This window comes from Capsella rubella, unplaced genomic scaffold (genome assembly GCF_000375325.1).
Source record: "Capsella rubella cultivar Monte Gargano unplaced genomic scaffold, Caprub1_0 scaffold_1, whole genome shotgun sequence".
NCBI classification, from domain to species: Eukaryota; Viridiplantae; Streptophyta; class Magnoliopsida; order Brassicales; family Brassicaceae; genus Capsella; species Capsella rubella.
This window is the reverse complement of record NW_006238923.1, coordinates 383,512-406,011: the sequence shown is the minus strand read 5'-3', so window position 1 is coordinate 406,011 and position 22,500 is coordinate 383,512. Positions and strand designations below refer to the sequence as shown.

Genomic DNA, 22,500 nt, shown 5'->3' with positions numbered 1-22,500 from the left:
TCAGCGGTTTTTCCCCGTTTATTGGTAGCAGCAAGTGGGTACGGTGCCAGCTGTGGTGCTCTCCAAACCGATACGTGTCGGTTTTGTGAAGACATCTTTTAATATGCGCTTCTTACATATATATTTTATGGGCTTCGTACAAAATTTAGCTTCTGTTTTTCAGTTTCTATATTTTTGACCTTTCTAGGGCAGCAAACACAATATTCTATTGGGCTACTCATGGGCTTTACGGATTCACGCTTCATTTCTCTATGACTCTAGATTAGTACCCTAACTAACAACTAACATTAATTAAAATGATGTACATACAATACGACGGCAATAATAAACAAAGAACATTAAATAGATAAGAAAAATTTTCAAAAGCTCATAAACATCATTATAATTACTGAAAATATTTTACAAACTCTCAACGTTAATGTTTCGAGTTCCAGACTTTAAATAAAGTTATTTTATCTCACATTCTCTCCTTATACATTAACTATAATATAACCGTTACTTGTAAAGTACAATAATATTAAAATTAAACGGGAGACTTAGAGTCGTCGTCATCAGTTTTAATATTGTGAGCTTCGTCATCCAGCCGAGAAGACAATATAGCTGATGGTTCAGTTTCTTTGTTCTTACCCCACAAGAACATGTAGAGACCCGTTACTGTCACTAGTGATCCAATCACACTGCATAATTGTAACTAGCGTTTTAAAGTACATTTACAATGTAAAAAACGATAATAATTTGATAGTACATTTGATTGTAACTAGCGTTTTAAAGTACATTTACAAGAACATACCTTCCGATGTATAAAGGAGTGTGTAATATTAGGAAATCAAATAGAGTAGCGGAGATTAGAATAATTGGGAAAAACGCCGATGCGAAAACAGCTCCCAATTTCTTTATTCCCCATGTTGTTGCTACCGTCGACATTGCTTGTCCGATCACTCCCTACAAATAATTATATTTATAAAATGAGTTATATATTATGGTAATATATGCATTGTAACCTTATACATTTAACTTTAAAAAAATAACATTTTTAGATCTATGAAGATATGATATTATATAACTTACAGCGTATATAATGACGATTATCACGAATTTGTCATTGATGATCCAATCATTAACGTCTCTTTTCTTGTAAAGACTCAAGAGAGCACATTGAAACCCGGCGAATACTGACATGAGACAAGTGCTTGAGTATTTGCAAGGGTACTTAATGTTTAAGGTCCCTTGAAACAACATCCATAGAGATAGCAAAACGGTTCCTATGGTTAAGTAAAGACATCCAAGAAGCCAATTATTGGCTTTGTCTTGGCGAGCGTCGTCGTTGCTGTTATTGTTGCTGCGGGGAGTCTCTCCTCGGTGAGAGTGAGATATTGATATTTGAGGGCCTTTATAAAATGTTAACAACAAAGCTCCACTTATACATATTAGAGTTCCAATCACCTTCAACATCCCTGCTTTGGTCTTTAAAACCTTTATATTTTCAATCCTAAAAGAAAAAGAAAAAAGGTGTTAGGTAATTTATTTAGAGAGTCATACTGTATAATAAATAAATAAATTATTATGTAACAAAAACAAGAAAAAGAGGTTAATTATCGAATGATAGAAGAGGTTAGATGGTTCCATCTTTTACCTGAAAATAAGGGCCAAAGCGAAGGTGATTGCAGGCAACATGCTTACCAAAGCACTTGAAACAGTTGCTGACGTGTACGACAGACCAAGCAAAAAGAAAAATTGCATCAAACTAGCCCTGCCCATTTCGATTTTAAACCCCAAACTAAAATTAATAACAATAAAATTTGAGCTTTTGAGTTTTGATGATCAGATGATACTACTTAGTTTTGAGAGGACAAACCCGAGCATGCCACTGATGAAATGATCGGCCATTAGCCTTAACGTTATCTTCGGTCTTTTTTTCCTATAAACATTAATACATATTTGTATCTATGAAAAAAACATTAATGTATGCATATAAACGTTACGTTAGTGGTTTCTACTTGCATGTTAAATACAGAATTTGCAGTCTCCAATCATATTGGCAGTCATGTTTTCTTGTAATAACTTGAAGTACTTGTAGAAAAAGAATTCGTTTCATATCATAGGTTAGGAAACATATCGTTTTAAGAAAAAAGATATATGAGAAATTGTAAATCGTCTCTGTACATGCAACTCTTTGTTTAGGAACAAACAAAAAAAAGCACATATAAATAACTTGTTATTCCATCAAAATATCGAACCTTTCCAAGATATAGGCTAAAGGAGCCAAAACGAAAGCTGAAATAGTCATTCGATAAGCACCAATGACCATATGGTTCACACCAACATCAAGAGCTTTCTTCACAAGTGCGTTCACCGAACCCATCGCTACATTTGTTATCACCATTACTATTACCGGTGAATATTTTCCAACTACTCTCACTCTTTGCAGATTTTCACCCATCTCTCTTTTCTCTCTCCCTCTACCTCTCTCTCTCTCTCTATGTGAGTTTGCGTGTGTTAGAGAGAGATAAGACCCGATGTGATTTGAGTTTGGCAACCACAAACCTGCTATATATTTATACTATAAGAAAGTGTGAGTGTATGGGTTCTTTCCCCATTGGACTTATATTGACGTTAACCTAAACACACATCTACCGAATCTTTTTTTTTTTAAAGGAGTAACTTTTAAATGAAAATTTAACAAAGCACGTTAACCTAAACACATATATATATTCTTTTACTTATCAACAGAATATTTTTTTGTAAGGAGTAACTTTTTGATGAGAAATTAACAAAACATGTTTAAGTACTAATGTGTTGTATATTGTCAAATTTTAATTAACTGATACCTAAGTATGATAATCTTAAGTAGAAATTAAATATATCTGATTCTAGAGCATGATTTAAATTAGAAGTTAAAATATTGATATAGTATCAAATAAATAAAAGAGATAATTTTTTAAAGAAAAAAAATACTAGAAGGATCAACATTCATCACTTTACAATGAACGTGCGTTATATTATTAAAACTACAATCAGTGCAGTTCCTATCGTCTATTGTCTATATCACAGGCGCATATCTTTATTATCTGAATACGAGATATAATACTTCACTATTAAATAGTTCATTTATAAAGATAAAGAGTTCAATTAAAATCGACGAACTATAATTGAGTTTGAGTGTACGATGATGTATATGTCAAATCTGGATATCGATCATGGACTTACGAATCACGGGTCCATATATAGACCTTTGTTTCTTTTTTAACTTTCTTCATTGTCTTCTTTAATTGATCTATTTATATATGGATGTGCATTCAACTTGGTTTATTGTCCAAACAACCATTCGTGGTTTTATGTTTCTGTTTGTTTGTCGCGTTTCTCGATATGTAATTCAATCAACACTATTAAACAATACTAGTTCATTATAATTGTTTCTTTAATTATTTACTGGTTAATTAGGTAGTTTGCTCAAGTGTGATCATTAGTCATTAGATATATTAGACTAAGTTTTAAGTGGCAAGTACTTAGCATGCCTTGGTTTCTCTCACTAAACTCAGATATATACCACTTTCCACATCTCTCTAAGTCTCTAACTCTCATTTGTGAAAACCATCTCGTTAGCTTTTTTCTCGTCTCCGTGACTCCGTCACTTCTGATTTGCTTATCCGATGCATGTAAGCCTTTCAATTTACCTTTTTTTGCTCATAAATCCTAACCAGAGAATACAAACTCACCACTTTATCGGACACCTCTTATTCTAGCTATAGAGGCAGCGGCGGTACATCGCCACCATAAACTTTTCATTAATAAACTTTTTTTTTTTGCCTTATGCTAAAATAATATATAGAGAAGACGAGGATAGCAGTCTTCTTGGATCATTATAACGTTATATCGTAGGTTGTTGAGTCACTACTGTCTGACTAGTTTCTTATGATTGTATTTTGTATATGACAGAATAAAATGTAGGTTTCTATGATAACAAAAAGAGAAAATAATTTATCACAACACTGAAAAACTGAATACAATTAGGTCTGTAGTTTTTTCCCAGTAACCATGACTGGAAAGTGAATAAAGTAAACAAAATTCGCCTTGTTCACAACATATGCAGTGCAGGTAGGAAGAATCGACAGATTTCGCGCGTTATGTATTACTTTCCTATTACGTTTAAGCTTTTCAAAATATATGGAAATAAAATGGTTATTAAAGGAAAAAGTTGTTAATTCTATCACGGCAAGTCATATACAATTCATTCGATTATAATTTACAACTTCTTTGTATTTGTATTTGTGTGTTTTTTTTTTCTGACATCTATTTGTACTATAAGTTAAGAGAAAAAGAAATATCAGTAATACACCCTTTTTTTTTACCGCGTATCTTTTTGTAATCACGATGGCCCTATCTATAAATATAACACGTGGGTAATAAATCTAAAAGAAGAAACATTTCTATATTTTACAGATATGATTGATCGCAAGATTGAGCATGACACAACTTTTTTTCTGACACAAATTTTTAAAAAAGGAAAAGATACGTTAAAAAAAGAAAGGACAAGACCAAAGGGAGTTCTTCGTATTGCTATCTGAGTTCGAGTCCATGAGTGGTCGTGGAAGTGGAACACAAAGCAAGAATTCTGATGGTCGTCTAATTTGAGCTGATCAACATGATATCTAAAAATATACCCACTCAAACGAAAGTAAAACTATATTTGGAGGGATCAGAAAAGCAAACGAAAGTAACTAGACAAGGAATAACGTTTTGGACAAAAAAGAGTTATGAATCATTTAGTGGGTGGGTCGACATGTACCTCACTAATTTGTAACATCTCTAGGCCTAGGCATAATTATGGGAATTTTAAGACCTCTCTTATCATCCCCCAAGGAAATGTAATTTAATATTTTGATGTGACGCCTACAGATTCCAGATATTTGGAATTACCAAAATGATAATTATGATTAGTAAACCAAAATTACAGTAACCAATCACAAAACATATTAAAAACAATTTCAATGATCTTTGTTTACAAAAAATCTTTGGTAGTACTAATTAATTACCAAAAATCTTTGTCGATATACTAAACTTAGAAAAATGTTAAAACAAATGAAAATTGTATTTCGCTCCAAACATCGTACTAAAAATATCATATATTCGACCGGTTGATTTTATGTAAAAGTCACTTGCGCATAATCATAACATGCATATATGCAGATTTTTTTTTTCTCTCATAATTTTCATGTTTAAGGACGGTAGAACCCGACACGTGCAAAACACATAATACAATACCGTATAATATATCTGTACGTACGTGCTCATGCGTACAAACATATTTCATATCATAATCTTGTTAAATCTAAGGAGCCACTAACATATTTTCATATCAACATTGAAGCCACTAACTGATCTAGTATATTTGCACGATGGCCAATTTGTGAATCCGAGGTCATATTCGACATGACTGCAAGAAAAAAAAATAGAGAGAGAGACACTTTTCAACGAGATAAAAGATCAAATCATAATTAGGTGCATTTTAATTAACACAATCTCTCTCTGAGTTAATTGTCCCTTCTTGATTATTGGATCCATTTTAGTGGATCCAACTGGTTTGCACTATCATCTGGTTTGCATTATCCTGTTTTTGTTAATTTGAAGTGAATATATAAAAATATGTATTTATATATATATATATATATATATATATAATGTTATATATCAGAAGTCATAACGTTTATAATATTGTTATTAATATAAATAATTCTCCGATTGTATTGGAGGATCGGACTCTCTCGTACTAATGATGGAGAAAATAGATATACAGTATACACCAGGATCCAGGATGATGGTTATGGTTGAATATTGAAATAGAAAGATGCGAAATAAAAACAGAAACATATTATAATTATAGTATCTCTTTTTCTTTTTTCTAGTGAAAGTGGCAAACGAATCATTATTTAGAATGAAAGAAGAAAGATAGTGTGTCCTCCCCTGAAGAGTTGTTCAAGTCTTCAAGATACTTTTTCTACTTTATCTGTGGTTTCACCTTTCACGATATGATTCCGGTTTAATTCACTCCTCATGGTTCTGTTTAGCTGCGGTTTGCGTTTTCATCGCATTAATGGGCCTCGACGAATCTAAAACCCATTTATTATTTGTGGCCCTTTCTAAAATGATCTCCGGTTTTCTTGCCTTTGTCAAGCAAGTTCAAGAATCGAGAGTGTCGTGTGACGTTGTGAGGATCCCTTATCCTCTCATTTTGGGTTCCTAATCGGTCCTCCGGGTTAAGTCTTGACAAGAAGAGCCTACAACATGAAGATGCTAGGGTTCTGTTTTCTAGGTTTTGCAACCTGAGTAGTATTTGGAAATTTGAGGAAGCAAGTAATCTGGTTGAACTTGCGATGCATTGAAGAATGAGGAAGCATTGCATCTAAGAGACCAAAGACACTTCATTTGTAGACTAGTGAGAAAAGAGAAATCATACAGAAGATATATATATATAATGGGTGATAAACATAATCGAGATCTTCTTGACAACTCGTTGAAGAAATCAGAAGACATTACAGCAAAAACAGAACAGTTGGTTTACGCCTAGCTCTTTTCGATACCTTCTCTGACAATGATTCTGCGACCTTCATATTCCTGCCAAGAGAGATTGTGTTAAAAACAAAGGAGTAAACCAGAGAGGAGGGGTTATTCTTTTCAAGATCCTTAAATGGATGGCGAACGAACTTAACTGTTCCATTCAGTGACAAAGCCGCATCACGTTCTTCCTTGTTTGTAAAAGAAAGAAAGGCAAAGACTCTGTTTTTCCCGGTCTTGCGGTCATGTAACACTCTCGTGCTTACGATTGTCCCAAACTTACTAAAGTGTTCTCTCAAACCATCAGGCTGTGTGAACCAAGGGAGATTACCGACATAAACCTTGTATTGGCTTTCGTACATGAGAATCTTCTTTGGAGTTGAATTCAAGGCTTCAGGGTTTCTTTTGGTTCCTGGATTCATGTCAACAGAGTACCTAACCCGCATTTCCCGACCGCCTACTTCCTTCATTGCAAGCAAACCAAAGAACATCTCAACTTTAAAAGCTCAATGAAGAAGAAGAAGAAAGGGAGTTTCTTTTTTATTCAGGTATCTATTGTAATTACTTTTGCATCAAGAGAAGCAATGGCGATTTTGGCAGAGTTTATAGAAGCCATTGTAACGTATCCGCTTCCACGGCTCTCTCCCGTCTGAGGATTTCGCGATACCTGCAAGATCATTCCAAGCAATAGGCACCTTCTCATTATATTGTGGATGATCTTCAAAAGCTAAGGACTTTCAGATTACAATGTGGTGGATGATCTTCAACAAAAAAAAAAAGTAAAAGTTTTGATATTTCCGTGAAGGCATTGCAGGATCAGCCAAGTCTGGATGAAAAAATAACAAGAATTACCTCTACGGAGATGACAGTTCCGAAAGGCTGAAACATCTCAAGAAGCTGACCAATGTCATAGCTTCTTGGGATATTACACACGTAGAGCTCGCAAGGTCTCTGTTTCTTTACCGCTACAGGTTCTGCTTCGGAGATGACAGCGTCTCCTCCATCAGTTTCGCCTTGTCCAGTTGTCACCTCTCCTTCTTCTTTAACTTCATCCACAACTGATAAATCTGAAGATGAGACCTTAATTTCCAGTGGTTGGGATACAAAGGGACGAGAGAGGTGAAAACAATTGGAAGAAGGGAATTGAAGTTTCAGGGATTCTAAGTAAGAAAAAGAAGAGGTTAGGGTTTTGTATTTGGGAATGGCATTGTGAGACGTTCGAGAAGAAGAAGATAAGGGAATTGCGAAGCAGGAGGCCGCCATTATCGAACCAGAAAGTAAATTAATTTGACATGAATTAAAAACCAAAAATAAAATAGAAATTAAACGGATAAACCGGGCCGGGTCATTCTTTTTAACCCGTTAAATACCTTATCGGTTTTTGTTACATTCTCTTTCGTTACATCCGCGAACGGTCGAGTGATCTGGACCGTTTAATTTTATCACGTTAAAACAATTGTGAGAGGATCTGGACCGTTTACATTCATCACGTTGCAACAACGGTGAGAGATCGGACGGTGATTATCTAACCTAAACGGTAAGTTTGAAAGATTTTGTGGGACCGTGACAATCTGTTACCTCTCTGTGTCCTATACTACAAAACAAGTCATGTACCCATGTCTATGAAGAAAGAAAGAACGAACAGATGGAGTTTCTCAGATCTCAGTCCTATTCTCAAGAAACAATTATAATGGAGAAGACGTTGAGATCATGTAGATTATGTAGTGACCAGTTACCACTACATAATCTACAACTCCATGGCTCTGAGGGAAGGAATTAGTTTCATGCTTGTTTGTGGATGTGATGGAATCTGCTATGTTCAGTTCTCTAAGAGGTTAGAAGGTATCACCCATAATCTAATCGTTATGCAAACTACAACACTGTTTTCTTTGATGTTAGTGTAAGAGCTTTGAATGGACTTCAAGGTCCAATGTGTTTTGGGAGTTGAGACTGGCTGCATCTTCCACTGAGAGCAACAGAGCATCATGGCTGCCTTGGAACAAAAGTTCAATATAGCTATGATGAAGAAAAACGATGAGAAAACAATGAAGAAGATATTGATGATGGATAAATTGAATTTCTGCTTCTGCAAACTCTTCCGTTGCTGATGGTCTAGTACAACTTTTTTGGTTTTCTGTTTGATAATTATATGCAAGTCATGCAGAGGAGATGCAAATAAGAAAAGAGTTTTGGTGATGACAAGTGCAGTGGAAGGATTCGCATGAGTTGGCTCTTTTACGAGATTGTGTACATCATGTCGAAGAGCCGGTATTGTTTACAGCTTTTGTGTATGGTTCTGTTCTTCGTTGATATGTGTATTTATGTAATCACACAAGATATCATTCTAATTTTGTTAAACCCTTGCTGAAGCAATAAAAACCCTACGAACTATAAGAAGAGCCTTGTGATAATTTAGTAACACCCAACAAACAGACCAAAAAGTTCAAATGATTCAAACTGATTCTCTGTAGAATTTAACTTAAATAAGATATATGGAAACATCAAACAGAAGCCAAAGAAAAGAGTAGACAGCTTGTGGTTAAACATGTCTTTTCAGACTTGAGCTGTGCCTTCAGTAAACTTGGGATCCTCGCATCTGTACCGTCCATCAGGTCCAATTCCAAACCCTTTTGGATCAGCAAACACATTCTCTAGTAACTGACTGCGACCGGGCTGGGGACTCGCGTCTGCAAACTCAACTGCTTCTTCCACTAACTCGTCTATCTTCTTCTCTATCGACTTTAGCTCCGCTTCCTTTGCAAGCTTGTTCTCTATCAAATACTTCTTCAATGCTACTATCGGGTCTCTAGCCGCGTATTTGGCCTTCTCAGCTGCCAGAAAATAAGATATAGCCAAATTCAAATGTAACCCATCAAAGATGCTCTAAACTTAAAGATTGATTCAGTTTTAAGATAAAAACTACAAGCTTCAAGAAATAGTAAAGTAGAAGGAAGGAGAGATTTACCAGCATCACGGAGCTCATCGGGATCAGCCAAAGAGTGTCCTCTGAATCTGTAAGTTTCACATTCTACCAAGGTTGGACCTTCTCCTCTTCTAGCTCTAGTGACTGCCTCTTTGGCCACTTCCCTCACCTTCAACACATCCATACCGTCAACATGAACACCCGGCATCCCAAATGCAGGACCTTTCTTCCATATCTCGGGATCAGACGTCGCTCTCAAGTGAGACATCCCAATCGCCCACAAATTATTCTCCACAACAAAGATAATAGGCAATTTATACAGAGCAGCCATGTTCAGACACTCGTAGAACTGTCCATTGTTACAAGTTCCGTCACCGAAAAACGCAACAGTGACGTCTTCGCAATTCTGTTTCAAGACTTCCCTTCTGTACTTTGAGCTAAACGCAGCACCAGTGGCGACAGGAATACCTTCACCTATAAAAGCAAATCCACCAAGCATGTTGTGTTCTTTAGAGAACATGTGCATGGATCCACCTTGACCTCTGCAGCATCCAGTGACCTTCCCAAAGAGCTCACTCATCACGGCACGAGCTGAGACACCTTTGCTGAGGGCGTGAACATGGTCACGGTAAGTGCTGACGACAGAATCAGACTTGGTCAAGAGCTTGATGAAGCCAGTGGATACAGCTTCTTGGCCATTGTACAAGTGAACAAAACCGAACATCTTTCCTCTGTAATACATTTGAGCACACATGTCTTCGAATGATCTACCTAGTATCATGTCTTCATACAAGACCAATCCTTCCTCTTTGGTTATCAACTATATTCGAAACAAATCCAAAGCACATAGAAATATAAAAATCTCCAACTTCAATCACAAATCAAGACACACAGAAATTTACAATTCCTTAATCGATACGATACAAACAAATCGAGGAACGTGAGAATTTAAAAGCTTCGAACTTTAATTCCTAGAATGAATTACTCAGTCACAGATTTCGATAAATACAAGTTAGGATCAGAATAGTGAGCACGAATTATGGTAAAACTACTCCACCAAATACTTAAATTGTGACAAAGTGTTAAACTTTAGAACAATGAGGGACGAGGTGAAGGAAGCAGCATCATACCAGGCTGTTGGTGGATTTCTTCTCCTTGACAACTTCCTGGACAGCAACGACGGGAGGAGATCGACGAGAGGCGTGAGCGTGATTGAGTCTGCGAGAAGAAGGAAGGGTGAGAGAACGGGTGGATCCAAGGAAAGAGGAATGAGGAGCCAATCGGATCGGGGGCAAGAGACGATTCTCTTGAGATCCATGGAGAGGGAGGGTGGCAGTGAGCTTGGTGGGAGCGAAAGCAGTCGCCATTATCGTGGTATCAATGGACGAGAGACCCAAATGGGATTTGTAAAAATGTTATGGGATTTCAATAGAGGAGGGCGGAGAGAACAAGGGCAGGCAGAGAGAGTAACAAACAAGAGGCACAGGAGTTTTGGACCCACCCACCCAAATACATTCGTTAATACCAATGTTTTGTTTTCTCTCTTTTTTTTTTGGCTGATTAGATCTGATCTACTTCAAATCTCAATCCTATTTATACGTACTCAACATAATTATTCTGTATTTTACGACTATTTCTTCTTAATTTTGCTTATATTGAACAAAGAGTATCATCAAAATAACAATTATTTTCCTTTTCTTACATCGTACATTACTTATGCTAAATAGTAAATACCAATGTTTGTTCGTTTCTTTGAAGATCAGATCGGATCTACTATAAAATCACATCCTTGTTATACTACTCAATAGAATTATACTGTATCAAAACAAACATGCTAAGAAAATTAACGGAATCTATTTTTTTCAAAAAAAGAAATTATGGTTAACAAAAAAAAAAGAAAAAAGAAAAAAGAAATTATGGTAACTATTCATCACCAATAAAATCTTTAGTTTCCCGGTAGAGTTTATAGATGCAACTACTTGTGTGACTTTCAAAGAAGGAAATTGAATTAAAACATTCGTATTATAATAATAAAGAACAAAAAAATAAGAGATGAATGGTTCTAAACTTTACTTTGGGTTCTCCTGTTTCTCTAACTTTATTTACATTAATTAATTATCCAAGATCCTTTATTTCATTTTCGCCATTTGAAACTTGTGAGTTGTGACAATAGACGTACAAGTGCGGAAGTATGAATCAACCAAACAACGAAATGTTCCTCGACCGACACGACTGGCCAAACAAAGCAGGTTTAAACCACTCTCCTCCGCCACGTAACGGACCTAAAGGTTCTTCATGTCTATGCAAGCAATTGTTATGGGCCGGGCTCAACGATAGATGAATATAAATGGTAATATTGTAAAGGGCCTTTCTCACGCTTACGTCTAAACTTGTGCGACCCCTACATTTATTAGACACGAACGCCTAAAGGATGATTTCTTTTATTGTTTGACGTCTATAGAACCAACATTTCTCGAATGGTTTCAAACAAGAGAAATAAACTATTAAAGCTGATGAGTTTGCTCGAAAACTAAAGTTATGCAGCATACGCTTCAAAGAATAAAGACTAACGGTTCTTTAGCCAAACCAAAAGTGTAATAGCTTAGATACGACAAAATGTGCTTAAACCAAAAGAGTAATTGTCTCAAATCGATAAAACCAGCTACAAAGTAGGAAAACAAGTAAATGCGATATAGCTTAATCGAACAAGCCGAATCCCAAATCTTCGTCACTCTCTTCTGCTGGTTCCTCCTACAAGAATTAATTTAACCAAAATTAGACAAATTACCACCACAACAAACTAAGCTAGACAAAAAAAAAACAAAATATACGATTTATTGTCATTTCATTTACCTTCTTCTTCTCCTCAGCAGCTGGAGCAGCAGCGGCAGCACCACCACCAGCAGCTGGGGCAGCAGCTGCAACTGGAGCACCGCCTCCACCACCAGCACCAACGTTCATGATGAGATCAGTGACATTACGTTTCTCAGCCATCTTGGCGAACAACATTGGCCAGTATGACTCAACCTCGACTCCAGCAGATTTGACCAAAGTCGCGATTTTGTCAGCCTATCATGAAAAATCCCAGGGTATAAACAAACAGAAGCAAAGAACTTCATCCAATTCAACACATCATTTGGACAAAAACAAAACTGTGCCAATCATAAAAATTTCAACGGCGAATCAAAACAACACAAAAGCGTAACCAGATCAACAACAGATCAAGGCCCTAGAACAGAACAAAAAAATCAGATTTTTTGACTATGAAGTAAACAGAAAAGGCACCTAATCCTTAAACTTCATTACCAAATACAATGAGGCAAGTTCAGATATAACTAAATGTAAAAACTCATGAGAGAAAAGCATAAGTGAAAAGAAGGTTACCGTGATAGCAATACCCTCGTCTTCGAGGATCATAACAGCGTAACTGCAAGCAAGCTCTCCAACTGTCGACATTTTTTTCCTGAAACGAACACAAACTATTAGTCGCCTATTCACAAATCGGAATCCCAAAATCGAAACTTTAGATCTAATTAATGAAAACGAAAACAATTGTAAATCAAACAATACAAACGATTGTGACATATAACAACACGAGAACTACGAATAGAAGAAATGGAAAAATCATCGAAGTACCTTTAGATTACAATCGAAAATGCTTTCGCAGCGCGGCTCCAGAAGAAGAAAACAACTTTTAGTTAGGGTTTTGACACAGAGATGGGAGACTCTTATAAAGCTTGTATCCAAGCAAGCATATGGGCCATAAACCTATTCGTAAGGCCCATTAATAATTATTATAGACAGATCGGTTTGAGATAATTGGGCTTCATTAATGTTTGGCCTTTATACGCTTTTCTGTACGAGTAATATTTTTTTCGAAAACGTAAATTGGCTTTTAGTTGAATAGCAAAAAAGGATTATGAAATTCAATGGAAGAAATTTATAGATTAACGAGCTAACAGCAACGTGCAATTTCTCTCTCCCTAGCTACGTATATAACCACGCACGGTATATATCAATCAACATGGACGGACCCCATAACGAATATATGCATGTTAATATCGATGCAAACAAAATAATATAATAGTTATTTGTTATTATTAAAGAAAAGAAGTAAAAATAACAACACAGTCATCGGTGTCGTGGTTGCAGTAAAAGAGGTGGTCAGACCAAGTTCTTACACAAGCAAGCAACCAAAGATTATCTGTACTTCCTGTCTCTCTCTCTCTCCCTCTCTCCTTATTTCTTGCAAAAATCTAAAAGTAAATCTCAACTTCACAGAACAACGAAGAAACACAAAGACATGGTGTGTTAACAATGGCTTAATAAAGCAGTAATCTTTCATCTTCCCACCATAAAGAGTAAAACGCCATGGGTAAAAAGAGCGGCTCTTCTTCTTGGCTTACCGCCGTCAAGCGAGCTTTCCGATCTCCGAGCAAGAAAGAGCATAATAACGAAGTCGAAGAAGATGAGGAAAAGGTTCGTTTTTTTAGATCTTGTTATTGCCTTCTGTAATAATAATGTTTGAGACTTTCTTGTTTTTTAGAAAATAAAAATATATCTGTTTTAAAAAACAGAAAAGAGAGAAGAGGCGGTGGTTATTTAGAAAACCAGCGACTCAAGAATCTTCGTTGAAGTCTTCCAGTATCTCTCCACCGCCAGTGCCACCACCGCAAGAGTCAGATAACGTAAACCCGGAGACAGCACCGAGTAACACAACCACAACACCGCCGTCTAACGCCGGAAAATCTGCGTCCGCCGTCTCCTCTGTCGTCACGTCAGCATCCAAGGCGGTCGCACCCAGACGGGCTTATTACGCAAGAGAAAATTACGCTGCTGTTGTTATCCAAACTTCTTTCAGAGGATATTTGGTGAGCAAATTAATTAGCAACTTTTTTACATTTAAAACCAACTTGAGTTCTAGACCACTTTATAGTGATAGTGATGTGTTATATAAGAATAAATAAGATCAACCGTGTATATCCTATACAAGATCAAACATTACAAATATTAATTAGCTGTTTCTTATATTTTGATCCAAGTTCAGTTCTTTCTAATTTGGCGTGTTAAATGCAATGGACTAGGCAAGAAGAGCATTACGAGCACTAAAAGGGTTAGTGAAGCTGCAAGCGTTGGTGAGGGGTCATAATGTGAGAAAGCAAGCCAAAATGACCTTAAGGTGTATGCAAGCTCTGGTTCGAGTCCAGTCTCGTGTGCTTGACCAACGCAAACGCTTGTCTCATGACGGTAGTCGTAAATCCGCGTTCAGCGACTCGCACACTGGTTTTGACTCTCGTTATCTTCAAGATATTTCAGATCGACAATCCATGGTTAGTATAACATTCTAGGCCTTGCCTACACTATACCACATTTAATTGAGGTATTGTAGTTATAGACATGTTTTGCTATATAGTTACACACATGGTTAAACGGTTTTTAGCATGCCTGTCTAATTTAGGCATTGTTCTGTAAAATATATGTTCCTTGATCGTTAGCATTTGTGTTTACTTTTGGATTTTGGTTATGTATTTGTTGAAGTCAAGAGAAGGAAGCAGCATCGCAGAAGATTGGGATGACAGACCACACACGATAGACGAAGTGAAAGCGATGCTACAACGGAGACGGGACACAGCATTGAGACAGGAGAAGACTAATTTGTCTCAGGCCTTCTCTCAACAGGTAATATAACTAAACCGACAAAAGAAAAAGGCTTATAGTATGTGTATATATATTGAGCTTGTTAATAAGATCCTTTCGTTTCCATGGAAGATGTGGAGAACGGTTGGTAACCAATCCGCGGGAAGAGACAACGAGGCAGAACTCGAGGAGGAGGAAAGACCAAAATGGCTAGACCGTTGGATGGCTACTAGACCGTGGGATAAACGAACTAGTAGTAGTAGAGCTTCTGTTGACCAAAGGATTTCAGTTAAAACCGTTGAGATCGACACTTCTCAGCCTTACTCAAGAGCAAGAACTGGAAGCCCGAGTCGTAGCCAAAGACCTAATTCCCCATCAAGAACTAGCCAAAGACCTAGTTCCCCATCAAGAAGCAGCCACCATTACCAAGCCCGCAATAATTTCTCAGCCACTCCATCTCCGGCTAAGTCTAGACCAATACATATTCGGTCAGCTAGTCCGCGGTGCCAGAGAGACCCGAGGGAAGACCCGGAAAGAGCAGCTTATAGTTATACATCAAACACACCAAGCTTGAGATCTAATTATAGTTTCACAGCTAGGAGTGGATGTAGCATTAGTACCACAATGGTTAATAATGCATCATTGTTGCCTAACTACATGGCAAGTACGGAGTCAGCTAAGGCCAGGATCAGGTCTCAGAGCGCACCGAGGCAGCGACCAGCAACTCCAGAGAGGGACCGTGCGGGTTCGGTCAAGAAACGGCTCTCGTATCCGATCCCACCGCCACCAGAGTATGAGGACAATAACAGCTTAAGGAGCCCAAGCTTTAAGAGTGTGGCTGGTTCACATTTCGGTGGGATGTTAGACCAACAATCTAATTACTCTTCATGTTGCACAGAGTCTAATGGTGTTGAAGTCCCTCCAGCTTCTACTAGTGACTTTAGGAATTGGCTTAGATGATCGTTGGTGATGCTAAATCAACGGTCATGATCTTTTCTCATCCTCCAGGCAAAAAAAAACACTTTTATTTTATTATTCAGAAAAAGAAAAAAGAACATTTGTAATTGTGTCGTTGAGGTTGAGTTTAGTCTTCGGAAGAAAAGTTTATTAACCGATTGATCTGTAATTCTAAATATTTTGAAATATTAAATGATTTAAATTGATTTAAAAAAAGAAAAATTGATTTTAAATACTTTCTTGAAGGTAGTGGATTTTCAAATATATGTTCATATGTCAAAAAAAAAAAAAAACTAGCATATTGTAGTATGTTCTAATATATAGATTATGTTTTTTAGATAACTAACCAATAATCAAATTGTTTAAAGAGGAAAAACAAAACTAGTGACGTGTACAAATATTCTGTTTCTTATCTTATAAATGAATGGCTTTAAGAGCAACCAAAACAAGGGTTTTTAACATCTTTGTATTTAAAACATAAAAAATAAATCAAAATATAGGTTAATTAGAGAGAATTCTCAATAGAAAGGCTCTCAATAGAGAGACTATTGTTGGCTGAAGAGACGGTGATGTGCCGGCACGTGAGTGGCCAAAGTTACAAAAAAAACAAAAAAAACTCAAACACAAAATTTGTTTAAACAACTATTAGTACACTTCACGGTCCAACATGGTATAATTGGTTTTCATGGCAAGCATTATTGTGTTCTTTAACCAATCTATCTTTGCTGAACCAAACCAATTTAGTTTTTCAATCTTTCAATTTCTTATTAAGATTATGGCATTTTTAAAAAAACCTAATATCCACTTACTAATAAGATATTTCAAAAGAGAAATTTATTTTAATTTATTTTTTATAGATACTGTCATACTGACTTCTACCAAAATGAGAGATTAGATATCCTTTGTTTAGAAATTTGTTTTTTGTATGCTTTTTGTTTTTTATATTTACTTTTATGTAATATTTTTTTAAAGTCATGTTTATTTAAGAAGTAATAAAATGCAATCATTTTTTTAATAATTAAATTAAAAATAAATTTAAAGAGCCTAAAGGTTCTTACCATTGTAACACAATAAATTTAAAAACCCTATCACAAACTCTTCATCTCAAATTTTTCAAAATTTATACTATAAATATTGTAAAGAACCCACAATGAGTCTCTCCCATTGTGGATGGTCTAAGATCTTATTTTTTTTTTTTCAACTTTTGCATTTGAATCTTCCACTTTGGCTCAAGAATTTACGATTTTGGTGATTTTGATACAAAAGTGAGACTCTCAAACCTTTTGAGAATGAGCTAAAAAGGTAAAAAAGCTGCAACGTTGCTACTTGAAACACGAGAAGAGGACATCACCCATGTGACAATGATTCCCCAACATCACAAGTCTTGTCTTTTGACCTTTTTTAGACACAATTCTTTATCCCTTCCACCTCTAATAATATCCCAAACATAATTCCCCAAAATATTTGTTGTTTTTTATTCAAGTTTTTTTTTCTTTCTGAAATTTGAAATTATTTAGTGTCAAATTCTTTGCCCAAAAAACATGTTGTATATATATATATATATATATATATATATATATATATACACTATATAGTGTCAAATTAAGCTGGAAAGACAGAAAATTTAATTAACAATGTTGGAGACAAGAAAACAAGATAAAATTCAAATGTATCTCAAGGAGAAATTCTAAAACGGAGCCGACAAAAAAAAAATAAAAAAAAAATGAAGGAGAAATTCTAAAACTGCATGTAGTTAAGAGTATGCTGAATCAGAACAGCAAGGATTAAAAAGCCCTTTATGGCCCATATTTTAAATAGGGTTTTCAGGAAAACAGCGTTGATGGATCTAGATAGTGAACTTTCATGTCACTACGCGAAGGAGTAACGATCTACTATCAAACAGCCCAATGGGCCTTTAAGAGATCTACGAAGCAGCACTGTATAATAAATAGTACAACTGAACGAAACTAAAAGAGCTGGCGCATGGTGAAAAGTAATCAGCCACTTGGAAAAAGTGGGAAACGTGTTTCATTTATTATGTTGAAAGGTCTACTGCATTGAAGAGACTAGTAAAGAGTAGACTGTAAAGACTAAAGAAGACACTGATAAATCTGACATGGCTTTTTAATGTTTTTTTGCTTTTTTTTTTTCTTCTAGTTGTTGTTATATGTTGGCAGCAAACCAGTTATGCAGTGCATATGATGGTTCACCCACCTCGACCTAGACGAGTTGTTGACCGAACTAATGGTTCAAGACTTCAAGACGACCTTTTACATAGTTATTAACTTATTATTATTATGATCAAGACTTTGAAGAACCAAGACAACTTTTGCAATGGATCTGTTTGTTATATACTCTCTTTTTCTTGTTGACTCTCTACGTTACTTTTACAAAGCGGAAAAACAAAAAAATTCCAAATTGTTGTCACGAATGAATCTGAACCACACAACTTCGCAAAAGATCAAATAATCTATATATATAAAGTTAACTTTTTCTCTCTTCTCCTTAAGCCACATCATCATCCTAATCATCATCTATTTTATTTTATTATTTAGTTTTAAGAATTAATTATATTATTTTATCATTTAATTTGATTTTGACATATCTAAATATTTTTTTCAAAAAGAAATATGAAAAGTCTTTTCTTATATTGTATATTATCAAAATAAAAATATTATTGATTAAAAATAAAAAAATAATTGAATGTTTTATAATGAATATATATATAAATTTAAAATAATATGACACAAAACTTAATTATATTTAAACAATTTAAACCTAAATTAAAATGAGATTTAACGGAAACAGAACAAAACGTAAGAAAATTTAAGAATATAAATCTATCTAATAAACATAAATGAGATAGGTTAGTACAAAACATGAATTCTCATTTTAAAAACACATAAAAAAGGTCACACTAAAAATAATATTTCTTTAATAGTTTGCAATATGAATTTAACTAATTTTTTCAATACAACAAATATGGTAAACTAATAAACAAAACAAAAAATTAACAATATTTCATAAAAATTGAACATTAAAACAAAAAAAAACATAATTAAATGAAATGAACTAAATATAAAGTAAATTATACTAATATGTTAAATTTTAAATTTGTTCCATATGAATATACGAAAATATATGTAACAGAAAATCAGAAACAAATATATAATAGTATAAAAATGATCATAACGAGATATAAATTACGTCAAATAAAAAAAAAACGAAAAAACAAAAAATTAAATTATGACAATATACAAGGATGTTGTAACCAATAAAAAATACAATAATCCGCTTGAAACCCACAAATCATTTTTAACTTTCAGCCCAATATATTAAAAAAAGACCACAATATTAACATCTAGATCTATATTTGGTAGGAACTCTAATAACACATGTTTTTCTATGTTCTCCACTGCACTTCCGTTTACACTCATATATCAATCTATATTATACACGTTTAATTTCTCAACTACTAATGAAGCTAAAACTCAACAGGTTTTATATACAAACACAATCTAATATTTAAAAAAAAATAAAGTATGTTATAGTAAAAAAAATAAGTAAGAAATAAAATACGAACCAATTACTCATTAACAACATAACAAAACTAACGCGCGTAGCGCGGACAACCGACTAGTAAAAAATAAAGTACAAGTGATTGGAGCCAGCGTCGATTTTGCTATTGTGCAAGCTATGTAATTCTATGGAGTATGGATATGTGTGAACGCGTAGATAGTGTGGATTAGACTCTGTTTGACTAAGATAAATTTTCCAACTTTCTGGTTTACCAAAAGTATCAAAAAATCAACTAACGTATACCAAACACACATCTATAAATTAATTAAATTATATATATCTTTCAATCGACAACTTACATTTAAAAAAAATAAAAAATAAAATCAAAGAAGGGACACAATTACACATATATAATTATCCGGTTCTACCGATTATTGCACAACTTTAACCGGATAATCATCAATCGAACCAGCCCACGCGTTACCAGTCATCTCCTCCGTTGAGACCGCTCGTAACGCTTTCCAAACCGCACTGTTACACTTAAAACCCGACCCAAACGCTATCTGCCAAAGTCGATCACCAGCTTTCACCCGGCCCTTAGCTTCGGTATAAGCCATCTCATACCAAAGTGAGCTACTCGAAGTGTTACCAAACCGGTGCAAAGTCATTCTTGAAGGTTCCATGTGCCAATCTTTGAGGTCAAGATTCTTCTGCACTTCGTCAAGAACCGCTCTACCCCCTGCGTGAATACAAAAATGCTCGAAAGCTAGCTTGAAATCTGGGATATACGGCTTCACTTTGAGTTTGAACATCTTCCTTTTGACCAACGAAATCAAGAACATCAACTGTTCCGACAATGGAAGAACCATCGGTCCTAAAGTTGTGATGTTTGTCTTTAGAGCGTCTCCGGCGACAGACATGAGCTCTCGAGCTAAAGAGACACCGATTGTTCCTCTCTCGTCCTCCTTCTGGTACACGCAATTGTAGTTCTTGTCGTCTGATCCTTTATGTGTCCGAACGACGTTGACCAGCGAGTACTTTGACTTCTTCCGGTCTTGTCGGCGGTTAGAGAGGAGAATCGCGGCTCCGCCCATCCGGAAGATGCAATTGCAGAGAAGCATTGACCGGTCATTTCCGAAGTACCAATTTAGGGTTATGTTCTCCGTGCTTACCACGACAGCGTAAGAGTTAGGGTTTGCTTTGAGGAGGTTGTTAGCGAGATCGATTGAGATTAATCCGGCGGAGCAACCCATTCCTCCGAGGTTGTAGCTTTTGATGTCTTCTCTCATCTTGTAATGGTTGACGATCATAGCTGATAGAGACGGCGTCGGATTGAATAAGCTGCAGTTTACAATCAAGATTCCGACTTCGGCCGGTTTAATTCCGGTTTTCTCGAAGAGGGAGTCTAAGGCGCCGAACATAACGGCTTCAGCTTCCGCACGTGCCTCCGACATGTTTAGCTTGGGGGGTTTTGAGGTGATGCCACGTGGCAGATAAGTCTCGTCTCCTAAACCGGCCCGGCTCGAGATTCTTTGCTGGAACTGGATCGTGTCATCAGTGAAGGATCCGTTTTCCTCCGTCATCGTCAAGAACGAGTCCACCGATATTTTCCGCTCCTCTTCCGGTTTGTAGCATGCGAAATCAACAAGATATATCGGTTTAGACCGGTTAGCCACGTAGAGAGTCAAAACGAAACAGAGGAAAACCAAGCAGGCGAGTCTCGTGGCCCCGTCGAGTTGAACCGCCTGGTTAGACCAAAGCTCGGAGAGCGTATCGAAGGTAAGACCGGTAAGCTGAACCAGGACGGTTCCGGCTAAAGGAAGAATGATAAGAAAAAAGAGAATGGTGGTGAGGTTGCAAGAGTTGTGAAGTCCAAGCTTCACGTATTTGAGCTTAACGGACGTTAACAAATCGGGCAAACGTCTCCGGATTCTTATAACGGCCGATGATGAATCTTTAAACGCCATCTCCGCCGTTAACCTCTCTCGATCCATCTCTATACTATTTGTTCTCTCCATTATAGTGATCAGTATAGCTTTGCGTCGAAATATTTCAAACTGGAATCAAGATTGAAGGAAAATGTAAAAGGAGCTAGAGACTTAAACTTAGGCAAATTTGGGAAAAAAAGAGAGAGAGAGAGAAAACGAGAGAACAAAAAAAATGCTAAAAGAGGTGAGTTTGGAGGATTTTGGTGAAATTAGGGCAAGTAGGGATGGAGAGATATATAGAGTTGCTATTAAGTGGAAGAAAGATAAAAATGATTAATAAGATTAAATTAATACAGACTTAACCAAAAAAAAAAAGATTGGAATAATATTCGAATTTAATGGTGGGTGGTTCCGAGATACTACTATTAGCTCAACTACTTATATACATTGGGGACCTTGATATTAAATTTAACTAGTCAGATTATTTTGTTTTGTTTCACACGAAAAATATGAAAAGCTATTATATATAAATGGAGTAACATTTTTCACAAAAGTCTAGCAAAACCCAGCTGAAGGAATCTCCTCATAAGTCATATGGTAGATCATAACTTGGGGTATCTTATAACTTTCTATTATTGTTTTAACCTATAGTTTGTTATTAATTATAAGAGGCAAGTCTACGTACCAAAACTAAATATGATATGTTAAGTGTCTGTTAACTACATAATTTATCATAAAGCCAAAGCGTTTTTTCGACACCAATGATTAAATATACATATCTTTCATTAATTAGCATAGCAAGTTGTACTTGTATATACATGTACGTATATCCAAAATTGAGTGTGAGAAATTTAGGGAATGATCAATCGAATATTATAAGTTGTTAGAATATATTTTTGTTTGGTAGTAAATTGTAAATACAAAGGAAGAAACGTGTTTGAGAAACGTTTCTTTCAACTCATGAGAAGCGTTCCCTGTCCAATT

At 35.7% G+C, this 22,500-nt stretch overlaps 6 protein-coding genes across 6 annotated transcripts; 1 reads left to right on the top strand and 5 right to left on the bottom strand.

Annotated features, from left to right (window-relative positions):
- Positions 1 to 374: 374 nt before the first annotated feature.
- LOC17900494 (WAT1-related protein At1g01070) lies at positions 375 to 2,503 on the bottom strand. Its single transcript, XM_023776930.1, has 6 exons — positions 2,238 to 2,503; positions 1,856 to 1,918; positions 1,634 to 1,750; positions 1,069 to 1,489; positions 791 to 942; positions 375 to 677 (listed from the first exon to the last, which is right to left on the bottom strand). The coding sequence occupies exons 1-6, from the start codon at positions 2,438 to 2,440 to the stop codon at positions 524 to 526; spliced, it is 1,110 nt and encodes a 369-aa protein (XP_023632698.1). The 5' UTR covers positions 2,441 to 2,503; the 3' UTR covers positions 375 to 523.
- Positions 2,504 to 6,401: 3,898 nt separating this feature from the next.
- On the bottom strand, positions 6,402 to 7,851 carry LOC17898629 (31 kDa ribonucleoprotein, chloroplastic). Its single transcript, XM_006305418.2, has 4 exons — positions 7,405 to 7,851; positions 7,118 to 7,219; positions 6,708 to 7,016; positions 6,402 to 6,612 (listed from the first exon to the last, which is right to left on the bottom strand). Exons 1-4 carry the CDS (start codon positions 7,813 to 7,815, stop codon positions 6,562 to 6,564), a joined length of 873 nt encoding a protein of 290 aa, XP_006305480.1. The 5' UTR covers positions 7,816 to 7,851; the 3' UTR covers positions 6,402 to 6,561.
- A 1,090-nt stretch (positions 7,852 to 8,941) lies between these two features.
- Positions 8,942 to 10,924, bottom strand: LOC17898862 (pyruvate dehydrogenase E1 component subunit alpha-3, chloroplastic). The gene is made up of 3 exons (XM_006307517.2): positions 10,606 to 10,924; positions 9,518 to 10,295; positions 8,942 to 9,383 (listed from the first exon to the last, which is right to left on the bottom strand). The coding sequence occupies exons 1-3, from the start codon at positions 10,840 to 10,842 to the stop codon at positions 9,106 to 9,108; spliced, it is 1,293 nt and encodes a 430-aa protein (XP_006307579.1). The 5' UTR covers positions 10,843 to 10,924; the 3' UTR covers positions 8,942 to 9,105.
- A 1,102-nt stretch (positions 10,925 to 12,026) lies between these two features.
- Positions 12,027 to 13,179, bottom strand: LOC17900087 (60S acidic ribosomal protein P1-3). The gene is made up of 4 exons (XM_006304257.2): positions 13,112 to 13,179; positions 12,860 to 12,938; positions 12,329 to 12,544; positions 12,027 to 12,226 (listed from the first exon to the last, which is right to left on the bottom strand). Exons 2-4 carry the CDS (start codon positions 12,929 to 12,931, stop codon positions 12,173 to 12,175), a joined length of 342 nt encoding a protein of 113 aa, XP_006304319.1. The 5' UTR covers positions 12,932 to 12,938; positions 13,112 to 13,179; the 3' UTR covers positions 12,027 to 12,172.
- Positions 13,180 to 13,638: 459 nt separating this feature from the next.
- LOC17898983 (protein IQ-DOMAIN 1) lies at positions 13,639 to 16,225 on the top strand. Its single transcript, XM_006307143.2, has 5 exons — positions 13,639 to 13,954; positions 14,053 to 14,346; positions 14,560 to 14,805; positions 15,014 to 15,154; positions 15,245 to 16,225. Exons 1-5 carry the CDS (start codon positions 13,847 to 13,849, stop codon positions 16,070 to 16,072), a joined length of 1,617 nt encoding a protein of 538 aa, XP_006307205.1. The 5' UTR covers positions 13,639 to 13,846; the 3' UTR covers positions 16,073 to 16,225.
- A 3,685-nt stretch (positions 16,226 to 19,910) lies between these two features.
- On the bottom strand, positions 19,911 to 21,912 carry LOC17898777 (3-ketoacyl-CoA synthase 1). Its single transcript, XM_006306299.2, has one exon. The coding sequence runs from the start codon at positions 21,604 to 21,606 to the stop codon at positions 20,020 to 20,022; it is 1,587 nt and encodes a 528-aa protein (XP_006306361.1). The 5' UTR covers positions 21,607 to 21,912; the 3' UTR covers positions 19,911 to 20,019.
- Between the last annotated feature and the right edge of the window lie 588 nt (positions 21,913 to 22,500).